The sequence below is a fragment of the Cyprinus carpio genome, chromosome A15 (assembly GCF_018340385.1).
Source record: "Cyprinus carpio isolate SPL01 chromosome A15, ASM1834038v1, whole genome shotgun sequence".
In the NCBI taxonomy this organism is placed as follows: Eukaryota; Metazoa; Chordata; class Actinopteri; order Cypriniformes; family Cyprinidae; genus Cyprinus; species Cyprinus carpio.
In genome coordinates this window covers 13,695,781-13,715,115 of record NC_056586.1, presented here as the reverse complement: position 1 = coordinate 13,715,115, position 19,335 = coordinate 13,695,781, and the positions used below count along the sequence as shown (strand labels likewise).

General features: G+C 36.0%; 3 protein-coding genes across 3 annotated transcripts in view; 1 reads left to right on the top strand and 2 right to left on the bottom strand.

The window, feature by feature from the left end:
• Positions 1-2,267: 2,267 nt before the first annotated feature.
• Positions 2,268-6,797, top strand: LOC109094113 (heat shock cognate 71 kDa protein). The gene is made up of 9 exons (XM_042771074.1): positions 2,268-2,421; positions 3,555-3,764; positions 3,985-4,190; positions 4,559-4,711; positions 4,791-5,346; positions 5,424-5,626; positions 5,710-5,908; positions 5,986-6,218; positions 6,318-6,797. The coding sequence occupies exons 2-9, from the start codon at positions 3,560-3,562 to the stop codon at positions 6,501-6,503; spliced, it is 1,941 nt and encodes a 646-aa protein (XP_042627008.1). The 5' UTR covers positions 2,268-2,421; positions 3,555-3,559; the 3' UTR covers positions 6,504-6,797.
• A 605-nt stretch (positions 6,798-7,402) lies between these two features.
• LOC109094110 (lens fiber membrane intrinsic protein-like) lies at positions 7,403-9,752 on the bottom strand. Its single transcript, XM_042771858.1, has 5 exons — positions 9,467-9,752; positions 8,445-8,637; positions 8,218-8,367; positions 7,958-8,092; positions 7,403-7,590 (listed from the first exon to the last, which is right to left on the bottom strand). The coding sequence occupies exons 2-5, from the start codon at positions 8,617-8,619 to the stop codon at positions 7,532-7,534; spliced, it is 519 nt and encodes a 172-aa protein (XP_042627792.1). The 5' UTR covers positions 8,620-8,637; positions 9,467-9,752; the 3' UTR covers positions 7,403-7,531.
• Positions 9,753-16,124: 6,372 nt separating this feature from the next.
• The window catches only part of LOC109094109 (roundabout homolog 2-like), a 66,672-nt gene continuing 63,461 nt past the window's right edge, over positions 16,125-19,335 (bottom strand). Inside the window, exons 23-27 of the mRNA XM_042771073.1 lie at positions 19,125-19,279; positions 18,921-19,019; positions 18,659-18,808; positions 17,170-17,309; positions 16,125-16,786 (exon numbers count right to left, since the gene is read on the bottom strand). Of these exons, the coding sequence (XP_042627007.1) occupies positions 16,775-16,786; positions 17,170-17,309; positions 18,659-18,808; positions 18,921-19,019; positions 19,125-19,279 (556 nt within the window). The 3' untranslated portion in view covers positions 16,125-16,774. The remainder of the gene's footprint in view (positions 16,787-17,169; positions 17,310-18,658; positions 18,809-18,920; positions 19,020-19,124; positions 19,280-19,335) is intronic.

Below are 19,335 nucleotides of genomic sequence, written 5' to 3'. Positions count from 1 at the left end.
CACAAAAGTTAGAAAACGGCACCACTCGCTTACAGAAATCGAGCTGACCCGAGGAGGTAACCATAATAACAGTGCTATCCCATGTCAGTAACTTAAAGCTTCAAATGTAACAAATCCATTAAGTTAAGAGAAGTGTTTCATTCTACTTATAAGGCTATTATCATGAAGAGGTTTCTAACTCCAGGGATTTTGTCGTGCCCATTGTCTGGTATTTAAAATACCAAATGAAGATGACACTCGAGTGGACTTTTCCCAGGTTTATCAACCAATCACTTGCGTTAGAAAGAGTCTCGTAGGTTATTTTCTAATTTTACTAAATTATTGATATATTTTTCAGCGTTCACATTTATGGAACTTCAGTCCAGTTCAGGTGTTGGAGGCGTGGCTAGGGTTGCCAACTAAAGAAAAGGAAAATAAGGGACAATCGTTGTTTTTCATATACATATATATATATTAGTCAATCTGTATTCCTAATAAATATATATATTTTCCCCTTTTTTATTTGTTTAAAAGTATATAGAATATGTATATAGTATAGTTTCAAGTTTTCATATGTTTCAAGGATGAGGTCAAAGGTTAAGGATATGCTAGAAGTTAATTAAATGTAAAATGTTTTTATCTATTTAACAACATTTCCTACAATAGTGAAAGACAACTTCCTTTATTGATCATCACGTCTTCCCTCAGGTAGATTGCATGTTTTCTTGCGTGGCTGGATGTTGGACTCATGAAAAATAATCACTTTGTTTGGATTTGCTGAAGTCAAAACGCGGACGGGGAGGGGAGTGAGCGACGGCACAGCATTCTGCTCGGTCTTAAAGGGGTCATGAACTGAGAAATCAACTTACTTGAGCTTTTGATTTATAAAAGATCATCGTACTAAAAGAATATCCTGTAAGTTTTAGAACTGCAAACATCCTTGTTACCGAAATAAAAGCTTTTATTGACACCAGGCCCAGCGAATGCCAGATCCTGGTATGTGCCTAACTATGATGTAATAAATAGGTTAAACTCCGCCTCCACAGAATATCAACTGAATATCAATTCTGTAGCCCTGCCCACTGATTCGTGCATGACTTTGTAGGGAAATAACATAAGTTATAAAACCAGATCGAGCAACCAAGCAATAAACATGCCGTTAAAGATCTCAAAGTATTGTGCAGTGCCTGGCTGTGGAAGAACACAGTCGCTGCATTCCTTCGGATTCAAATATTAGGAATGCGTAGTTGAACTTTATTTTTAATGAAGTTTCAGCTCACATGTGTAAAACATTGAGTGTTTGTTCACTTCCTTTCTCTGCGGATTCCTTTGTAAACAAGATGCAGGTTACCGCTGGATTCAAAGAGAGACTGAGATTAAAAAGCAATTATGTGCCATCTATATTGGATCCAAAAGGATTGGTGCAGCACACTTATGTGAGTAAAACATATTTGTATTATGTGTCACTATTGCTTTGATCACTTGATATGTCCTTGATTATGTGTAGGAGTCTAACCAAAGTCACAGAAGGCTCCAACTATGAAGGAAGTAGCCTAGCTTGTCAAACAGACACAGTTTGTTTACTATGCAAAACTATTATCCAATCATAGCAGTGGGCGTTTAATTCCAAGTCTTCAATGCTGCACGCCCACGCGTTTCTTGAGCCGACCTCAAAACCAGGGTAGAAATTACTTTTTGATTTTGATGTTTTTGAATGGAAAGACAACCGTATAAAATAATAATAATAATAATAATAATAATAATAATAATAATAATAATAATAATAATAAAGCCAATTCATGACCCCTTAGCTGCCTCGAACGGCTATTCTTTTAGTGTTAGTTATTCGTATGGGCAAGAGGAGGTGGTCATGCGGCATATTCCTTGGACAAACTGCGTTCCGTATTGCTTTCACGAGGAACGTTTCTTTGATGCCTTAAATACGCGACGATTCCGTATTATAACGGAACGGTTGGAACCCTAGGCGTGGCGTAAATACTTCACATGCGATCACAACAATGCAACTATGTTATTGAACTTTAATTCATAAAGTTTGCAAAAACGCACACAGTGAATGGCGACTGTAAGCATACTGCAGTGAGGGGCTATTATTTAGGTCGAAAAAAAGGACATGTCCGGGACGTATGGTCACCCTTACAGTGCAAATTACCTGGGAATGTTCAAGAACTCTACAGATCGATTTTTCTCCCTTTTAGGAACATTCTGCTGTGTGATAGGCTCAAGATGAAATCTGCAGGCGCTCCGCATCTCTGAGTGCTTGAGCGGCCGCGCGATGTGATTGGCTGCTGCGCTGTTCCATGTTCTGGACTGTTCTCAGGAAGTCTTAAAGCGCTACAGCACACACAGCCCTGCTGCAGACAGATAACGCGCGCGTCTCGAGCTGCGACACTACAGGTGACTGACAGACTCACAGCGTTTCTGGTGAGAATTATGATGACTATTGTTATTATACACTGAAAGTTCAAAAGTTTAGGTTTTCTTTATAATTATTAACAAACTGATTGCACAGTTGCTAATATTGCAATACTGAGACATACCAAGATGCGTCGAGTTTGATGCTGTTCAGGCTTGATAGTTTAGCAACGGTACAGTTTACTCAACAGTCGAAATCCTGTCATCATTTATTCAGCCTCGTGTTGTTCCAAAGCTATGATTTTCTTTCTTCCGTAGATCAGAGGAGAGATGTTAGGATATGGTGACTGACGCTGTAATTCCTCTAACATCTCCAACACGAGTAACAAAATTGTCATATTTTAATAGCGCTGGCTAAATATTATTTGAATATATTTCCCGCATTCGAACTGCATTCTAAACCAGCAATAATATAGAATATTCTGGAACGTTAATAATTCATCCCATTTGAACGTTCTCGGAGTGTTGTGCGCGCGTTTGATTAGGGTTTATGGAATGTTCTAGCAGCAGATGATTCCAGAATAAGACACTCCCAATTTGTCCAATTCGGGAATGCTTGCGGAAATCACAGATGTTGCATAACAGTTTGGAGCAAACAATAGGAAACTGAACCTTAACTTTCCCTCAGAGGGAGTCAATTATCTTAAAGGGATAGTTCACCCAAAAATGAAGCTTATGTATGTCGTTATACTCAAAACGAAATGAAAGTGACAGTTTGAGTCAGTCTATCTTTTGTTTTCCACAGAAGAAAATCAGTCATGTAGGTTTGAAATGATGACTTTTTTTAAAGCATGGTTTAAGTGTGATTTATAAACATTTAATCGCTGAACTGAAATGAACTGAAGTAATGATAAAAGATGTTGTGAAGTGCTTTCCTCAGCTCTGTTTGAAGTAAAGTTGGCATCTTTTAACACACTGACAGCTGATCCGCTCTGTGGTCCATGTAGGCCACAGGATCGTCTGATGTCTAGTGTGCCAAAAAAGCTTTTGAGTAAACAGAGACTATGTAAACAATGAATTTAACTATGAATAGGATATACAACAAACATATATCCCTTATTTGGAAGGCCTGGGTAGAATGTTAAAAATATGTTCCATCGTGAATATTAACATATTAAATTATGTCTGTTTGCTGCTAGCAGAAACCATGTCAAAGGGACCAGCAGTTGGCATTGATCTGGGGACCACCTACTCCTGTGTGGGGGTCTTTCAGCATGGCAAAGTTGAAATCATTGCCAATGACCAGGGTAACAGGACCACTCCAAGTTATGTAGCATTCACAGACACAGAGAGGCTGATTGGAGATGCTGCCAAAAATCAAGTAGCAATGAACCCCACCAATACAGTCTTTGGTAAGCAGCTTTATGCATGATATAATTTCAAGATTGTTAAAAATGTATAAAACGGTATAAATGTGGACCATTTACAAACATATTTATCATATTTATTGGAAAATAACTCTCGGATTATTGGTATTAGCAAGATTTATAATATCTGTGTCCCAGTGCTAACATTACTGTTTTTACACGTATTGCACATGTTCTGAATTTGTTGTCATATTTGTTTCTCCAGATGCAAAAAGGCTCATTGGACGGAGGTTTGATGACTCTGTTGTGCAGTCAGACATGAAGCACTGGCCGTTCACTGTTATAAATGACAGCTCACGCCCCAAAGTTCAAGTAGAATACAAAGGGGAGACCAAAACCTTTTACCCAGAGGAGATTTCTTCTATGGTGCTTACAAAGATGAAGGAAATTGCTGAGGCATACCTTGGAAAAGTAGGTTTCTGTCCAGTACAATGCCTGTATTTGTTTTAATGGTGCTGAGAAACCATCTCCATTGTTGCTGTAGGTCTAAAGATGTTGACATATTCAACTTGTCAACATTGACACTGGCCGATCTTAACACATCTTAAAGGGGACATAACACACACAGTTTCTGAAACTTGTTTGAACTCTGAAGGAGTGTATTTGGCACAGAAATACTCTGTCAAACATCCAAATCATTTTTTGAAACTTTGGCCATGTTTAGCATCAGAATATAACTCTTTAACAGTGTAAATAACTCATGAAATAGCATTAGACCCCCCCCCAAACATTTGTGGGGAAAAAGTGTCTTCATGAAAGGTATGAATCTGTGTTCACAGACCATCACAAATGCTGTTATTACGGTTCCTGCTTACTTCAATGACTCACAGCGCCAAGCCACAAAGGATGCTGGGACTATCTCTGGCCTCAATGTTCTACGAATTATCAATGAGCCGACTGCTGCTGCCATTGCCTATGGCCTAGACAAGAAAGTAAGAGTGTAACTTTTACTATACAACAATATTCGAGCAGTAATTGTTGAAGACAACTGATTTATTTGTCTGGTACCAGGTCGGTTCTGAGAGAAACGTCCTGATCTTCGATCTTGGTGGTGGCACTTTTGATGTGTCCATCCTTACCATTGAGGATGGCATCTTTGAGGTCAAGTCTACAGCCGGAGACACTCACCTTGGTGGAGAAGACTTCGATAATCGCATGGTCAACCATTTCATCTCGGAGTTCAAGCGCAAGTACAAAAAGGACATCAGTGACAACAAGAGAGCTGTCCGTCGCCTGCGCACAGCGTGCGAGAGGGCAAAACGCACTTTGTCCTCCAGCACTCAGGCCAGCATTGAAATCGATTCTCTTTATGAGGGAATCGATTTCTACACTTCGATCACAAGGGCTCGTTTTGAAGAGCTCAATGCCGATCTCTTCCGTGGCACGTTGGATCCGGTCGAGAAATCCCTTCGTGATGCTAAACTGGACAAGTCTCAGGTTCATGACATTGTCCTTGTTGGAGGATCCACCCGTATCCCAAAGATCCAAAAGCTGCTGCAGGACTTCTTCAATGGGAAGGAACTGAACAAGAGCATCAATCCGGATGAAGCTGTCGCATATGGAGCAGGTAATCAAATTGGACATCATTCTGATTGTCCTGTTCTTCCCTGAATGTCGTATTAGAGACATATTTCCTTTATATAGCTGTTCAGGCAGCCATTTTGTCTGGAGACAAGTCTGAGAATGTCCAAGACCTGTTGCTTCTGGATGTTACTCCTCTGTCCTTGGGAATTGAGACTGCTGGTGGCGTTATGACCATCCTGATCAAACGTAACACTACCATCCCAACCAAACAAACACAGACCTTCACCACCTACTCTGACAACCAGCCTGGTGTCCTCATTCAGGTGAGCAGATGATCTGTGTGCTTTTTTTTTTTTTTTTTTGTCTTGGTGCATGGCAAAGATTCACGGTTATTGCATTCTATTAGGTGTATGAGGGTGAAAGAGCCATGACTAAGGACAATAACTTGCTGGGAAAGTTCGAGCTGACGGGCATCCCTCCTGCTCCGCGTGGCGTCCCCCAGATTGAAGTAACCTTTGACATTGATGCCAATGGCATCATGAATGTCTCTGCTGTAGACAAGAGCACCGGCAAGGAGAACAAGATCACCATCACCAATGACAAAGGTAACAACTCTTGACCACCTGAGTGTCTTTTACTATTTGAAACCTAAATCCTAATCAGTGGTTCCCAACTTTTCCAGGACGTCTAAGCAAGGAGGACATTGAGCGCATGGTCCAGGAAGCTGAGAAGTACAAGGCTGAAGATGATGTCCAAAGAGATAAGGTTTCTGCCAAGAACGGCCTTGAGTCGTATGCCTTCAACATGAAGTCCACAGTTGAAGATGAGAAACTGAAGGGCAAGATTAGTGATGAGGACAAGCAGAAGATCCTTGACAAGTGCAATGAGGTGATAAGCTGGCTGGACAAAAACCAGGTATGGTTCTCAACTTTTTTTTTTTTTGTCTGAGATGTTGATTGTCTGAGATCTTTGTGCAGCTGTAGTACTCGCTTCCACTTGTCATTTCTATACTAGACAGCTGAAAAGGACGAGTTTGAGCATCAGCAGAAGGAACTAGAGAAGGTCTGCAACCCTATCATCACCAAACTGTACCAGAGCACTGGTGGGATGCCAGAAGGAATGTCTGGAGGCTTCCCAGGAGCTGGAGGTGCCCCTGGTGGAGGTGGATCCTCTGGACCAACCATTGAAGAAGTTGATTAAATCATTCTGAAAGAATTTCTCACTGTTTAATGCACCATGCTGTGATATTTTGGAGCACCTTAATATGTAAAAGTATGTTTTCTCTTTTGCATGCTTCTAAAAGATGTATTTCAGACCAGTTGTGAGTTGACATGTAACTCATTTGAGCATTTATTACCAGTTTGCTTTGTTGCTGTTTTGAGCAGCATGTTTTTGTTTTTTTCATGTTAAACTTATGCTAAAAATGCTGCATATGCATGACATTCTGGTTCATTCGAACACTGACAATAAAGTATTTGCTGTTCACAAAATGAATGCTGTGTGTTCTTGGTTCTTCCTTAAAATAAAGTTTGAAATAAAGTCGACACAGTTGTACAGTTGTTGCAGTGTAAACTGATTAAATACTCTCTACTGTTCAAAAGTTTGGGTCAGTAAGATTTTGATGTAAAAGAAATTAAATGATGTGTATATATATATATATATATATATATATATATATATACACATTAAATATATATTTACAAAAGATTTATTTCAAATAATTGCTTTTCTTTTCAACTTCCTATTTATCAAAGAATTCTGAAAAAGTCACAGTTTCTTATATATTATTGCAGCATTGAAAATACTAAAATGTTTATTGCATATTAAAATGATTTAAGGATCATGTGACACTGAAGCTATAATGGCTGCTGAAAATCAACTTTGACGTAATAAATTACATTTACAATGTATAACTGTTTTATTGTATTTTTAATCAAGTAAATGCAGCCTTAGCATACTTAAGAAGCTAATTTCAAAAACATTTAGAAAATCACACTGACCCAAGACTTTTGAGAGGTAGTTTTGGAAACTGCTTAAATGCAGATGAAATTCCAGAAGAACTTTATGTAAACTGCACCATAAAAGCAAGTTTTTCTAAATGTTGTTTAAGTCATTTATTAGTTTGTGTTATGTGATTTTAAAATGAACTGAGGTCAAAAATAAAGGGATCAGGCATGACATGATAGTTCACATGAATGGATCAAATAGCAGATCTGAGATGAGAAGCATCAGCGTGACATGGGACCTCTTGGTTCATACATCCGGTAAGCACACATATAGAAGATCCCTGCAAGAGAAAGGCAAGGAATGTTAACAACTAATACGTTAGCAACGACTTTATTCATTGCTGAAAGACACTGACCATGTTGACATGATCTAACATTTAAATTTTGTTGGATTAATGCTTGTTTATAAAAGAATATCCCAGGTTAAATGCTGTGGGGTTTTGCTGAGTACCATAAAAATATTGTTGACACTTACCTTAGTTTGTAAAAATCTCTATGGGCAACTGTTCTAGGCTACACTTGCCCCATAGACTTCTATTTTAAATGCACTTCTATACACACATTTTTTTTTCTGTAGTAACCAACTACATGTGTTTTCATTGACCTTGTGTTTGCAGAATATTCATTTCATGTTAATATGAAGTGTACCTGAAAAGAACATGAGCACCACAGAAACCCAACCCATTATGTACGACCACGAGAAGCGCCAGTTCCCATAACGTTTTCCATAGTAGTTGACTGTCATCCCAGTGTAGACAGCCATAGCCAGCAGCACAAAGAAGCCTAGAAGGCACAACCACAAAATCCAACTCCGGTTAGCAAAAAACAATGACTTCACATTCAGTCAGTTTAAATATAATTAAACTTAGTAATGCTATTTTTAGTATTGGATGTATAGACATTCTTACATGAAATGAAATAGAGAATTCCTGCAGAAAAGGTTTTGTCAAAAGCGTTAAAGGAGGAGTAATTGATGAAAGCCATGACACCGATGATGATGCCAAAGGAACAAGCTAAGATGGCCAGGATCATGAAGGCCCGGGTGGCATCCCAATATGCTGTTCAAATGGAACCAGAGATTAGTTTCTACAATATTCTAATGTATATATTTTGTGTCCATGATGTGACGTCTCACCGATGCTGTCTGTGTATGTCATGCATTTTCCAGGTACACAGTAGCGCCACAGGCCCTGATGCATGTAACTGCTGGACTGGCGGTACTGCATCCAGTAATCGGTGGCAGTGGAGATCACCAGGAGTATATTTCCCAATCCTGCACAAAACAGTCCACCTCCCATAAAGCTGTACATCTTGCACCTACAGACACACTGACAAAATACAAGTCAATACTAAAATTAAGGTACTTTTCAAACATATTTAAACAGTTTAAAAACATACTTTCATTTAAGATTTAAAAAATGGAAGCAATTCATTTCATTATAATTAATTAAATTAATTATAGTATTTATTATGTTTTGATCTTTTAGTTTTATTTTTATATTTTCAGTTTTCATTTTAATTGTGGTTTAAGTTTTAGCTTAGTGCTTTTGCCATTTTTATTAGTTTTATTATTTAAATTTATTAATTTATTATTTTTTATTGTAGTTCTTTTAGTTTCAGTCAATTTCTGTCTTCTTTTTAATTTCTCATCTAACATTTGTATTTTATTTCAGCTTTATTTTAATTCATGGAAACAACTTTTAGTTTCAGTGAACAACAACAGTGCTTATCAATTTTACCATCAAAAAAAAAAAAAAAAAGGCAGAGCTTAAGTGAAATTGAAATTAAGTAAAATTACAATTCAATTCAAAATAAATCTGTTCAGTTGTTTAGAAACAATTATGAACAAGCTAAATTCAAAATTCATTATGTCATATTCATTTGGTTCTTGTTTGGTTTTAGCTAAACCATTTCTAATGAATGATTTTAAATGTCTTATTTTCTTCTTGTATAAATAAAGATAAATGAGTTTGTGAACATTATTTACACACAAATGGACAGCATTTAAACGCCATCACATCAGCTGAGACTAAACAAATGTGATTGACGGCCTAAAATCATCTTTTGTAAAGTGTGAAGGGATTTAAAAACTCAAGTTACAACAAGAAATCAACACACAATATGAAAAAAAAAAAATATATAATAATAATAACCTACCTCTTTTTTCCCCAAAAATTTTATCAGACTGATTAGTGTGAAGCTCAATTATGCCAAGGCAGGCAGATTTCCATGAGCTATTGGCTGTTATTTTTTGTGGGTGCACAGGAGCTGGATGGAGATCGGAGATGAACAATAGAGCTGTCAGACGAGCAGCCAATCAGAGAGGCCAGATGAGTGCAAGAGAATCTGCTGAAAATACAAAACTTTTTAGCAGTAGATTCACTAATACTGATGACAAAGTACTTTCAACTGACAATATAGAAACATCATATAGAAAAGTTGGCAGCAAAATGAGAAGCATTTTTTTTTTTCGGGAAATTGTAAAAAACATTTGTAATTCTTGTTTTTCATTATAATATATATATATATATATATATATATATATATATTATAGATATATTATATATATTAGTGCTGTCAAATGATTAATCACGATTAATCACATTTATTATGTATATATAAATACACACACATGCATGTATACATTTAAGAAGAATATGTTATGTTTATATATTAAATATATTTATATATAATATAAAATATAAGAATATAAATATATAAATGTATATACATGTAAATATTTTCTAAATATATAATTTATGTGTGTGTATTTATATATACATAATAAATATACCCTGTACACATACATATATTATGTAAACAAAACTTTTATTTTGGATGTGATTAATCGTGATTAATCATTTGACAGCCCTAATATATATATATATATAATATTACCATAATTTATATACTTTTTATTTATTTCACAGCAAGAATATATAAAATATATGATTTAAAAAATACAAAATGAAAAAAAAAAAAATTCCCACCAAGGACTACACGGTTATTATTTATCCATTCGCTCTACTACATTTCTACTGCTGGTCCTTTATTTTAAGAGCTTCTTGTTAGTGGATTATTAAACTGTCTCCCAAAAGGTTAAGAATCCATTAAGTGAACACTGTGTTTCCCCGAAAGCTCCATGTCCAGACATTAGAGGCCACCTAGAGCCTTCACATTAAAGCAATGCAGTAGACTGAAAATAGAAAGTGATGAACAGATAAAAATAGAGCTCATCTGCCCACAGGAACTAATAAAACATCAATCCTCTGCAGGACATTGAACATAATAGCAGCTGGAACTTAGTAAATGTGCCATTTACATTCGAATGATTAAGATATTTTCCAGGAGAGAAGGTGAAGGTTTTGTAATGTTTATCTTTGTATTTGTAAGAGGATTAGAGAGTGGTGCTATTAAAGCCAAAAGCAGTTTTGGGGTTAAAAGGTTTCTAGTTTCTACTGGATGTGTACTTTTACAACCAGCAGAGGGTGATGTTTTACCAAAAAAAATAATAAACAAACAGACAGAAACAATCAAAATAAACTCTCTATATACACCCACGGACAACCAACAGACAGAGTAAGAAGATAACATACCATCATTGTTGATATGTGGGGTTTTTCCTGCCTCTTCTTTCAACAGCACGTCTGCTCTGGTAAATTATAGTAGTGCTTGTAATTCTCTAAATACTCACCCACCATGATGACCTTCTCCTCAAAGTGTCTCTGTAAGGGATACTTTTGTATTTTCTGGCTTCAAGCAATTCTGTTCTGCAGTATTTACATATCAAACATGTTTTGTCTCAGTCAGGTATGCAAAAGTTATGGCGTAGCCTAAGTTCCACTGCTGCCCACACCGTATTCATAAAGCATACTGCTTACATACTAAATAGTTCTACAGCATCGCTTAGGCTTCTATGATGCAGCAGAGATGACATATATTTGTAGGTTAAAGTTTCTAAGTATTCTACGACATAAAATACATCAGTAATACAATTAAAAAAAAAAAAAATGCTTTACTTGTCTCGAAAAAAGCAGTGGGACAGAGGATGTCTGGGACATTAAACATCATCACACCAAACAAGTAAACTTAAAAGTCTGCTTTTACAGCCTTTTTGTGTTTTGAATCACGCCCTTGCAACATATTCTAATTCAAACTCAGGAAAAATGTTTTTAAATAGAGACTGAAATAGTTGTTGAAAGCTTAATGGTGGTGAAGTGACTATAGTTTGTTTTGATCCTATCTTCAGATTTTTACTTCTGGTGATTGTATTTAGGCTTCAAAATTAATAAAAAAAAAATTTTTTTTTTTTTTTTTTTTTTTTATGAAGATTATCATGATGAACACAACGTGTGTGAATCATAAACTTTTCTTGGTCACAGACCTTATTTTCTATTTTCTGCAATAATCTGAAAGCCAATGGAACATTTCTGTTGGGTTGTTTTGTCAAGGAAAGCAGGGTGATGATAACATGGAGTGTGGAACTATGTAAAAATAATAATAATAAAAAAAAAAACCCTGCATTTTACGCAAAAAAAAACAAAAAAAACATGAAACAATGACTTCTATTTAAAGGGCGTTTGCATAAAACCTATTTTTTTCCTATAAAAATATGCGCTAGATGAAAACATGCACATGAGCAACCCAAAGTTGCTTTTCTGCATTCAACTCTTGTTTCATGAAGAATTACCATGATGTAATTTTGTCCCTTGAAAGCAGACATTGCATTCATTTCCTTTCCTGTGCTGCATCTGGTGTTTTTAAATGCAATGCTTTGTTTGTCAACAAGACATCATTTTCATCATCTGAGCAAATTTATTAATATAATTAAAGTTTAATTAATATAATAATTAATTAATACTAATTATAATAAATGAATAGGGGGAAATTACTGAGTATATAAGGTCTTTTTTCTGCACTATATCTTGCTTGAAATGGAACGTATGGTTATTATGTCTCTTTCAAACCTCAGTTTGTATTTCTTTGTCTCCTTTTTTGTGTATAACGGTCTTGCAGTGTTACTGTACTTTATTGTTTTGTTCCGTTTTATTTTGTTCTTTGTTTGATAAAATCATACTTTTATGATGACTAATTATAATAAGCAAAAACTAAACTTGCAGCTTAAAACAAATGACAGAAAGAAAAGGGCTTTTTGATGTATGATTTGTGGACACAAAAACTAGATTCATGGGGTACAAGAGAGAAAACTGAGCTTATATAATTGAAGAGTTTGTGATGCAGTATTAACACACTCCTCAATTATACAAGCTTGATTTTCTGTGATCCCGGGGTGGAACTGTACAAGACAGATGCCCTCAGCACAGCAAGTAATGCATCATGACGTCATCCTCTGAGTCACAGGCGTTGATTTTGGAATGACGCAACAATGGCTAAATGATCACAGTCTCTGTAATCCTCCTGTGTCTGTCTGAATGGCTTCTGAGGTGCTGAAAGCTCATTTTGGGGGACACGGTTTATTTCAGAGTGCTGAGGGAACCGTGGCAAACAATGCAGTGTGGCGGATTCATTAGGCTAAACGTCACTGTGGATCTGTGCTGCTGGCTAGCTAATTGGCTAATTAGATTTGTGCTCATCTAAATCCATTTTACAACTGAAACAATGGCTTCAAGCAGTTGAGTTTCCAGTCTTCTCCCAGCGCTTTTTCAAGAGTGCAAAAATGATCTCAAATGCTGAATACGCAAGTTGTGCTAGTAAGGAATAAGACCTCGATTTTACAAGACTTCTGAAATATACCTGTTGAAAAATGACTTAAACCAAATTGTTTTTCTGCTCTCCCAGCATGATCAGGATGAGATGGGTTTTTTCTTTATGCTGGATGTTGGTTTTAGAGAGATTTTGGCCATGCTAACAACAATTCTTAGCTAGCTAAAACCAGCTTAAACCAGGCTTGGGCTGGCTTGCTATGTTTTTCTAGTGCTGCTCATGTTTTTCTCAACCTCTCTATTTCACGATCACGGCTATCACGACTATTCATGATAACAGACATCGAGGTCTGGAGTGTAAGACTTGTTGCTGTGTCCTGACCATCTGGTTTGAACTCGCTCAACTCTGATCTTGACCAGTCGTGTGCATGCCATATGTAGGGTACAGAACCATCAATCTATCACTAGTTGAATACAGATTCTCATGGTGTCTTGTTTTTAATCACTCACTCCTCCACATTGTTAGGGGTTTTTGAGTTTTTGGAGCTGTTTTTGAAGTTTGCACTCTGATGAATAATAATTTTTTTTTTTTTTAATTAGTGTGAAAAGCACTGTATATTTGGATTAACTGAAACTGTTTCTCTTGAGGCTTACACAGTAGCTACATCTATGTTTTACAGATAATATTTTAAGGAAAGCGGTCCTTAACATTAGAAAGTTTAAAATGGTAAACTGAGGTGTTGAATTTATCTCATCCTATTCATGCAGCTTTCAGTGTTCAGCATAATCAGGAACAGATTTTACTTGTCAATCAAATTCAGAGCCAGATTTGGAAAATTATTTAATGTTACTCCTGCCTGTGATTGGAACTGTATTTTCAGATTCACATTTTAATGAAAATCAGAAGTAAAAGTTATTTGCATCTCATATAGTGATGCAAGTTCATTACACATTCTAGAGCACATTTTCCCATACTTACAAATGAGCGAAATAATGAATTCTGTCAGTCATTTCTCCTCATTAGACAGTGATCCAGCACAGGCCTTGCTGTAGCTCAGTTAATCCACATTAATTGAAATAGGAAGACACTCACATTTAGAGCCAACCAGCCTCTCTCTGGTTCAGTTTGTCAAAATTACAATATAAAACCTTAATCCACTGCACTCATAAACAGTGCGGACGAAGTACACCAATCAAGTAAAGTACAGAGACCCTCCAGTGAAAATGTAAGTACTCTTTTTATAAATTAGATTTGAGTAAAAGTACAAAAGTGCTTACTTCCTACTTTTATCACAACTTTAATTGGAAGCAAGAGCTGAAAAAAGCATTACTGTATTATGAATTATCATCGTAAATTGATGCAAGAACCCTGCCTTAAATTTGTTTGTCCATTTCACTTGGATGTATGTCAATTTAAAATAAAAGATCTCTTGCTACTTCCAACTTTTAGAGCTGTAACTAGTTTAACAAAGTGACATGCTTCTTTAATGGACTATGATAATAAAGTATAATGAAACATTTTTTACAACAAAGGCTTCCATTTAAATCCTCTTCCACAAATTCTCTGGATTAGATCCCAGATATAAGGAATCCTGTTGCTGTACAATCAGAACCAAAAGCTCTTCCTATCAAAAACTCATTCGGCAAAGTTGCTTGTAATAATCCATGGACTGCCTTCATCAATCCTGAGTGCTGCATTAATGGAGCTTTACTCCCCACCAGTCAATGCAGAGGTTTTAAACGGCTGCCATCCCAAAGAACCAACTGGGATGTGCTTTGAGAAATCATCAAAAAATCTCTCTTAACACATGACTCCATATGAAATGAGTGTGGGGACAGGACGATGCACTCACTGACCCATATTTAACAGAACCACCCAGCACTTCCCACACGTATCCCAGCAACAGCCCGTCCACACTAGCATACATTTTCAAATGTTCCTTTCTCGTTTAAACCCAGAGGGGCCCTCAGGGTTTTAAATACACCACATGTGAGTTAATTAAGCCTGTGCCTGTTTGCTGCCTACTTTGTGTGATTTCAAATGTGACTAGACTAGTGGGGTCAGATTCAGAGGCATAGAGAAATGTTCAGAGGTCAGAAAGTGTTTATTAAAATTTCTAAATGATCTCGAGAGAAGAAGGTCTCATGTGGCACACACTCACATTCACCTCTGGTTCACATCTTTGTGGCTTGACTTGAACCACCCTACTTTAGCTAGGCCATAGTTAATGTGCTCAAAACAGACTGGTGTATTCATTAAACATTTCTATTTCAGCGCTTGTTTCCAAGCGACTGAAAATTCACATTTCTGCTTTGGACAGCTGTGTTGATGCTTTTGCGTGGATGCTGTTTACACGCAAATATGTTTCATCCTTAAAGCTATATTTTGGCAACTGCAACACCAAAATAACAGTCTTTCAGGGTTTAAATTATTTCTGCGGCAGTTAAGCCATTTCAGGGAGTAAATTCAATTTTTGAAGAAAGGAATTCAATGAGTGGCTTGTAAAAATTTGCATCTAAATAAAAGATGTAGGCATATGGTCAGCTGAGGCTCTCTGCATTTGGTAGATTCATGATTCATTGACTTGTTCAGAAAGATTATCTGCATTTGGAACAGCATCTACAACGACTGAATGACTTGCTTATGAAGACGGTCACGTTTATGAATAAAACAGTGCTTTTGAACAAATTGGTTGAAAGAAAGATTCATGACTCACTCAAAAAAGACAGTCGCTTGTCGCCACCTACTGGCGAATGGATAACATAAAATACATCCATTGCATGATTACTTCTTTCAAACCAATCAGCTTTATATTGGTAAAAGCAGCAAAAGACTTTAATCCGATATGAAATGGCAAATCGTTGCTGGCAAAATACAAAAATTTCAATATGAATCACTGTGAGATTCACAATTATTTGGATTTCTGTTGAATTTAGGATTCCTCTTGCATTTTCTCACAGCTTTTTTGCCATACAAATGTGATTTGTGACCATATTTTAATGTAAAGACCGACAGTCTATCATGAACACGCGAACATGGACACTAATGAGAATTACATGTTACATTTTCATGAATTCCAAACCCATGTGCACAGTTATTGACAAAATAATACACAAAGAAATCCATATCAGTAACAGTACTGTAAAACAAGTCTTAGAACATGAGTTTTATTGTGTTTTGTATGCAACCCGAACATGTAAAACTGTAAATGATTGATGCATTAGTGGAAAACAGTCTGACATGGTGTGAATCACTCTCCAGGAGAAATGAAAACCCTTTAGGTGAGTACAGAATAGTAAGGAGATAGTCCTAGTGAGGATTTACAACAACAGACATTTGGTATTCTATAGGCTTACTAATGTATCATTGGATGGTTTGTTCACATAGACTGTGCCTGATAATATCGGTTATATTTTTCACAAAAATGTTGAAACACCTTTTTATTACATGTAGATATTGAGGCATACATGTATGCGCCATATACATTCAAACATCATGTTCATCTAAAATTTTCTGACTTTTTTTTTGTTTAAACATTTGATCTTTTTAAACTAATAAATACAATAAATAATAATAAAATAGCCCGCCTTCCGGCATGCCTTTTTCCTCACACCAAAACATTGTAAAAATATATACATACAGAGGTAGGACACCAATGGATCATTTAAAAAAAACCTTTCTAAAAAAACAAAAATGATGAACAAAAAAACAGGTGAAGGACCAGAGCGTGGAGGCATATACACTGCATGGCGTACTGTATGTTGCATGTAGAGTAGTGAACAACAGGACAGCTTTCTCTCCTCATATCATGTTCTGAAAATAAACAAGGCCAAGATTATATAAATCATCATTTTGTTGCCAAGCAATCTAGTTCTGGCACATTAAAGCTGTAACATGCAGTAATATTCTACCTAGCTCTAACCAACAAATGTATTAGTTGTATTTTTAATATTCAATGGAATATCAATACTATGGAGACCACATGAGACAACACAGTTCTTTAAAAAAGTGGAAATGCAATCATTTGCCTGATTCATTTAGTGTGCTTCCAGCTCTGCACGCGGAGTGTCCTGGAGCTTATCGATTGCTAATTTACTGCAGTGCTCCAAGGCCCCACGCGTGGCGAGTGACTAATGAACTTATTCAGACCATGTGTGACCAGACAAGATACACAGTCTCACACAAACTCATCTAACCTCATTTCTCCTCCTTCCTGCCCTCAAGGAACGTGAGGTTGCGGAGGAGTGAGAGGCGGAGCTTCTGGAGAGGGAACAGTGGCTGGACATCTGGCCGCTGGACAGCAGGTTTGCTTTGAAATACTGGATTAAATCTTCATCTGTGCAGTGAAACAGTCAAATATAGAGTGAGAAACAAAAATGCAACACACAGAACTTTGTTTTTACATTTTATAAAGAATATGAGATGCTGCCTGCCCGTGCGTGCTTCTGTGGGTTATGCTATGGGTGGTTGCCAGGGAGTTTCTACGCAGTTGCTAAGGTGTTCTAAGCGATTCTAACTAGGAAGTTTAGGTGCAGATTTTTTTGTTGATATCAGTAATAACAACATTTTATGAAGAAGATGAGTGGTGTTTGCCTGTGCAAAATTCACATTTATGATACTTGTGTGTTAGAATGGATGATACTGTGGATGGTTGCCGGGGCATTTCTACGCAGTTCCTAAAGTGTTCAGTGTTGCACTGAACCAACGTCAAGACAGCTTAGAGATGTTCATTTGCATGTTCTCTAAATGTTTAGATTTATATTTATATAAAAGTCTAGATCTATATTTATATTTAACATTAATTTTTATATTTAAAACTTTTAGTTTTACATTTAGGTTTAACATTTACATTTCTCTGTTATATATAACATTTATATTAGGTGTTGATGTTAAAGATTTAAGATTGACATTTATATTTAAATAGAAGATTTAGTATCAAAATAAATATCAAATACACAAATGCATAATTGTTTGAAAACTGCATAAAACCGACCCTATTTTTTGCAACCTGTTTAATTTTAAAAATTACCCCCCATATTTTACCACACTGATTTGTAGTTAATAGTTACATTTATGTATTTTATTTTATTTACAATTAGATTTAACATGTTTACATTTTATATTTATTTTTTATATTTAAGATTTAACCTTTAGATTTAAATATAAAATTTAGAAACAAAAATTATAAAATCTAAATATTTTAGGTATTGTCTTTACACAATGCATAATTTAAAAAAAAGCTTTTGCATAAAAAATGCAATATTTAGCAGTTGTACAATTGTTGTACACCTGTTTTATTTAAAAAAAAATTCAATTCACATATATATTTTAGATATACATGTAACATTTCTATTTATTTTTTATATTTAACATTTGCATTTAGATTTAACATTGAGGTTTAAATAGATAATTTAGATCACGCATTTAGATTTTATAAACTATATACAACTACTGTTTTATACAAATACATTTTTACATTTTTAATATTTACATAAAATGCCATTTTTAGGAGTTTTACCATTTTTTTATTTTAAAAATGACATGCCATATTTTGCCATATTTTTATGCCATATTGCATTTCTACTGTAAGTTATTGCTGAGGTGTTTTGGGGCTGATTTTAGTAGCAATAGTGATACTTCCAATCACTTCTAGCTAAAGTTTTTTTGTTATTCCTAAAGTCTGACCTTCCGTGCTCCACTGTGCAGCTGTTCTGCGGTCTGATCTTCTCTCTCTGTGCTGTGGGGGCGTCCTGCTCCCACCGTTGTCCAGTGTGTCTGTCAGGTGCTTGAGTGGGTCCTCCGTTACAGGAGGGGGCTCAGGTGGAGGAGGCAGGTCTGCAGAAACACACAAACCAAAAGTGTGAATGAACATCTATACACTCCATTATTACAGAAGAACTGCTTTAATTACTCCAATCAATAATTTATTAACTATGTGGGTTCTTACTCCCTGGTTTCAACACTTCACGTCTCGCAAGGCCATCCTTTTGAGATTTCTTCTTAGGCCTGGGCTTCTGAATTGAGGACGTGAATGATGTATATTCTTCTAATAGCAGTGCAGATTAAAGTAAACAAAGATTATGTACTCCATACATAATCATCAGCAATGTAATAAAAACAGTAGGTTCTTTTTGCAGGGTGAAGGGCCTACTTGTGCCTGTGTTGTTGGAGGATAGTTCCTCCATTTCAGCAATGTCTCTCCAAGGACTGCTGTGGTTGGGAACACTGCCATTAAGAGACTCTGTCTTGGTTAACAGCTTTGGGTTGGAAAGAGCAAATTGTGTATTGTGTGCACACTGTGTTTTCCTGTTGAATAAACACATGAACAATCAAGTTTTTTCATTGTTTTTTCTTTAATACCA

What these genes read in the sequence shown, in the direction of transcription:
- LOC109094113 (XM_042771074.1), top strand. Translation starts at nt 3,560, where the DNA reads ATGTCAAAGGGACCAGCAGTTGGCATTGATCTGGGGACCACCTACTCC. An exon ending in AGCCTGGTGTCCTCATTCAG is followed by an intron (nt 5,627 to 5,709) that starts GTGAGCAGATGA and finishes GCATTCTATTAG; the next exon opens with GTGTATGAGGGTGAAAGAGC. An exon ending in GCTGGCTGGACAAAAACCAG is followed by an intron (nt 6,219 to 6,317) that starts GTATGGTTCTCA and finishes TTTCTATACTAG; the next exon opens with ACAGCTGAAAAGGACGAGTT.
- LOC109094110 (XM_042771858.1), bottom strand. Translation starts at nt 8,619, where the DNA reads ATGTACAGCTTTATGGGAGGTGGACTGTTTTGTGCAGGATTGGGAAAT. An exon ending in AATTCTCTATTTCATTTCAT is followed by an intron (nt 8,093 to 8,217) that starts GTAAGAATGTCT and finishes TGTGCCTTCTAG; the next exon opens with GCTTCTTTGTGCTGCTGGCT. An exon ending in GGTGCTCATGTTCTTTTCAG is followed by an intron (nt 7,591 to 7,957) that starts GTACACTTCATA and finishes TTTCTCTTGCAG; the next exon opens with GGATCTTCTATATGTGTGCT.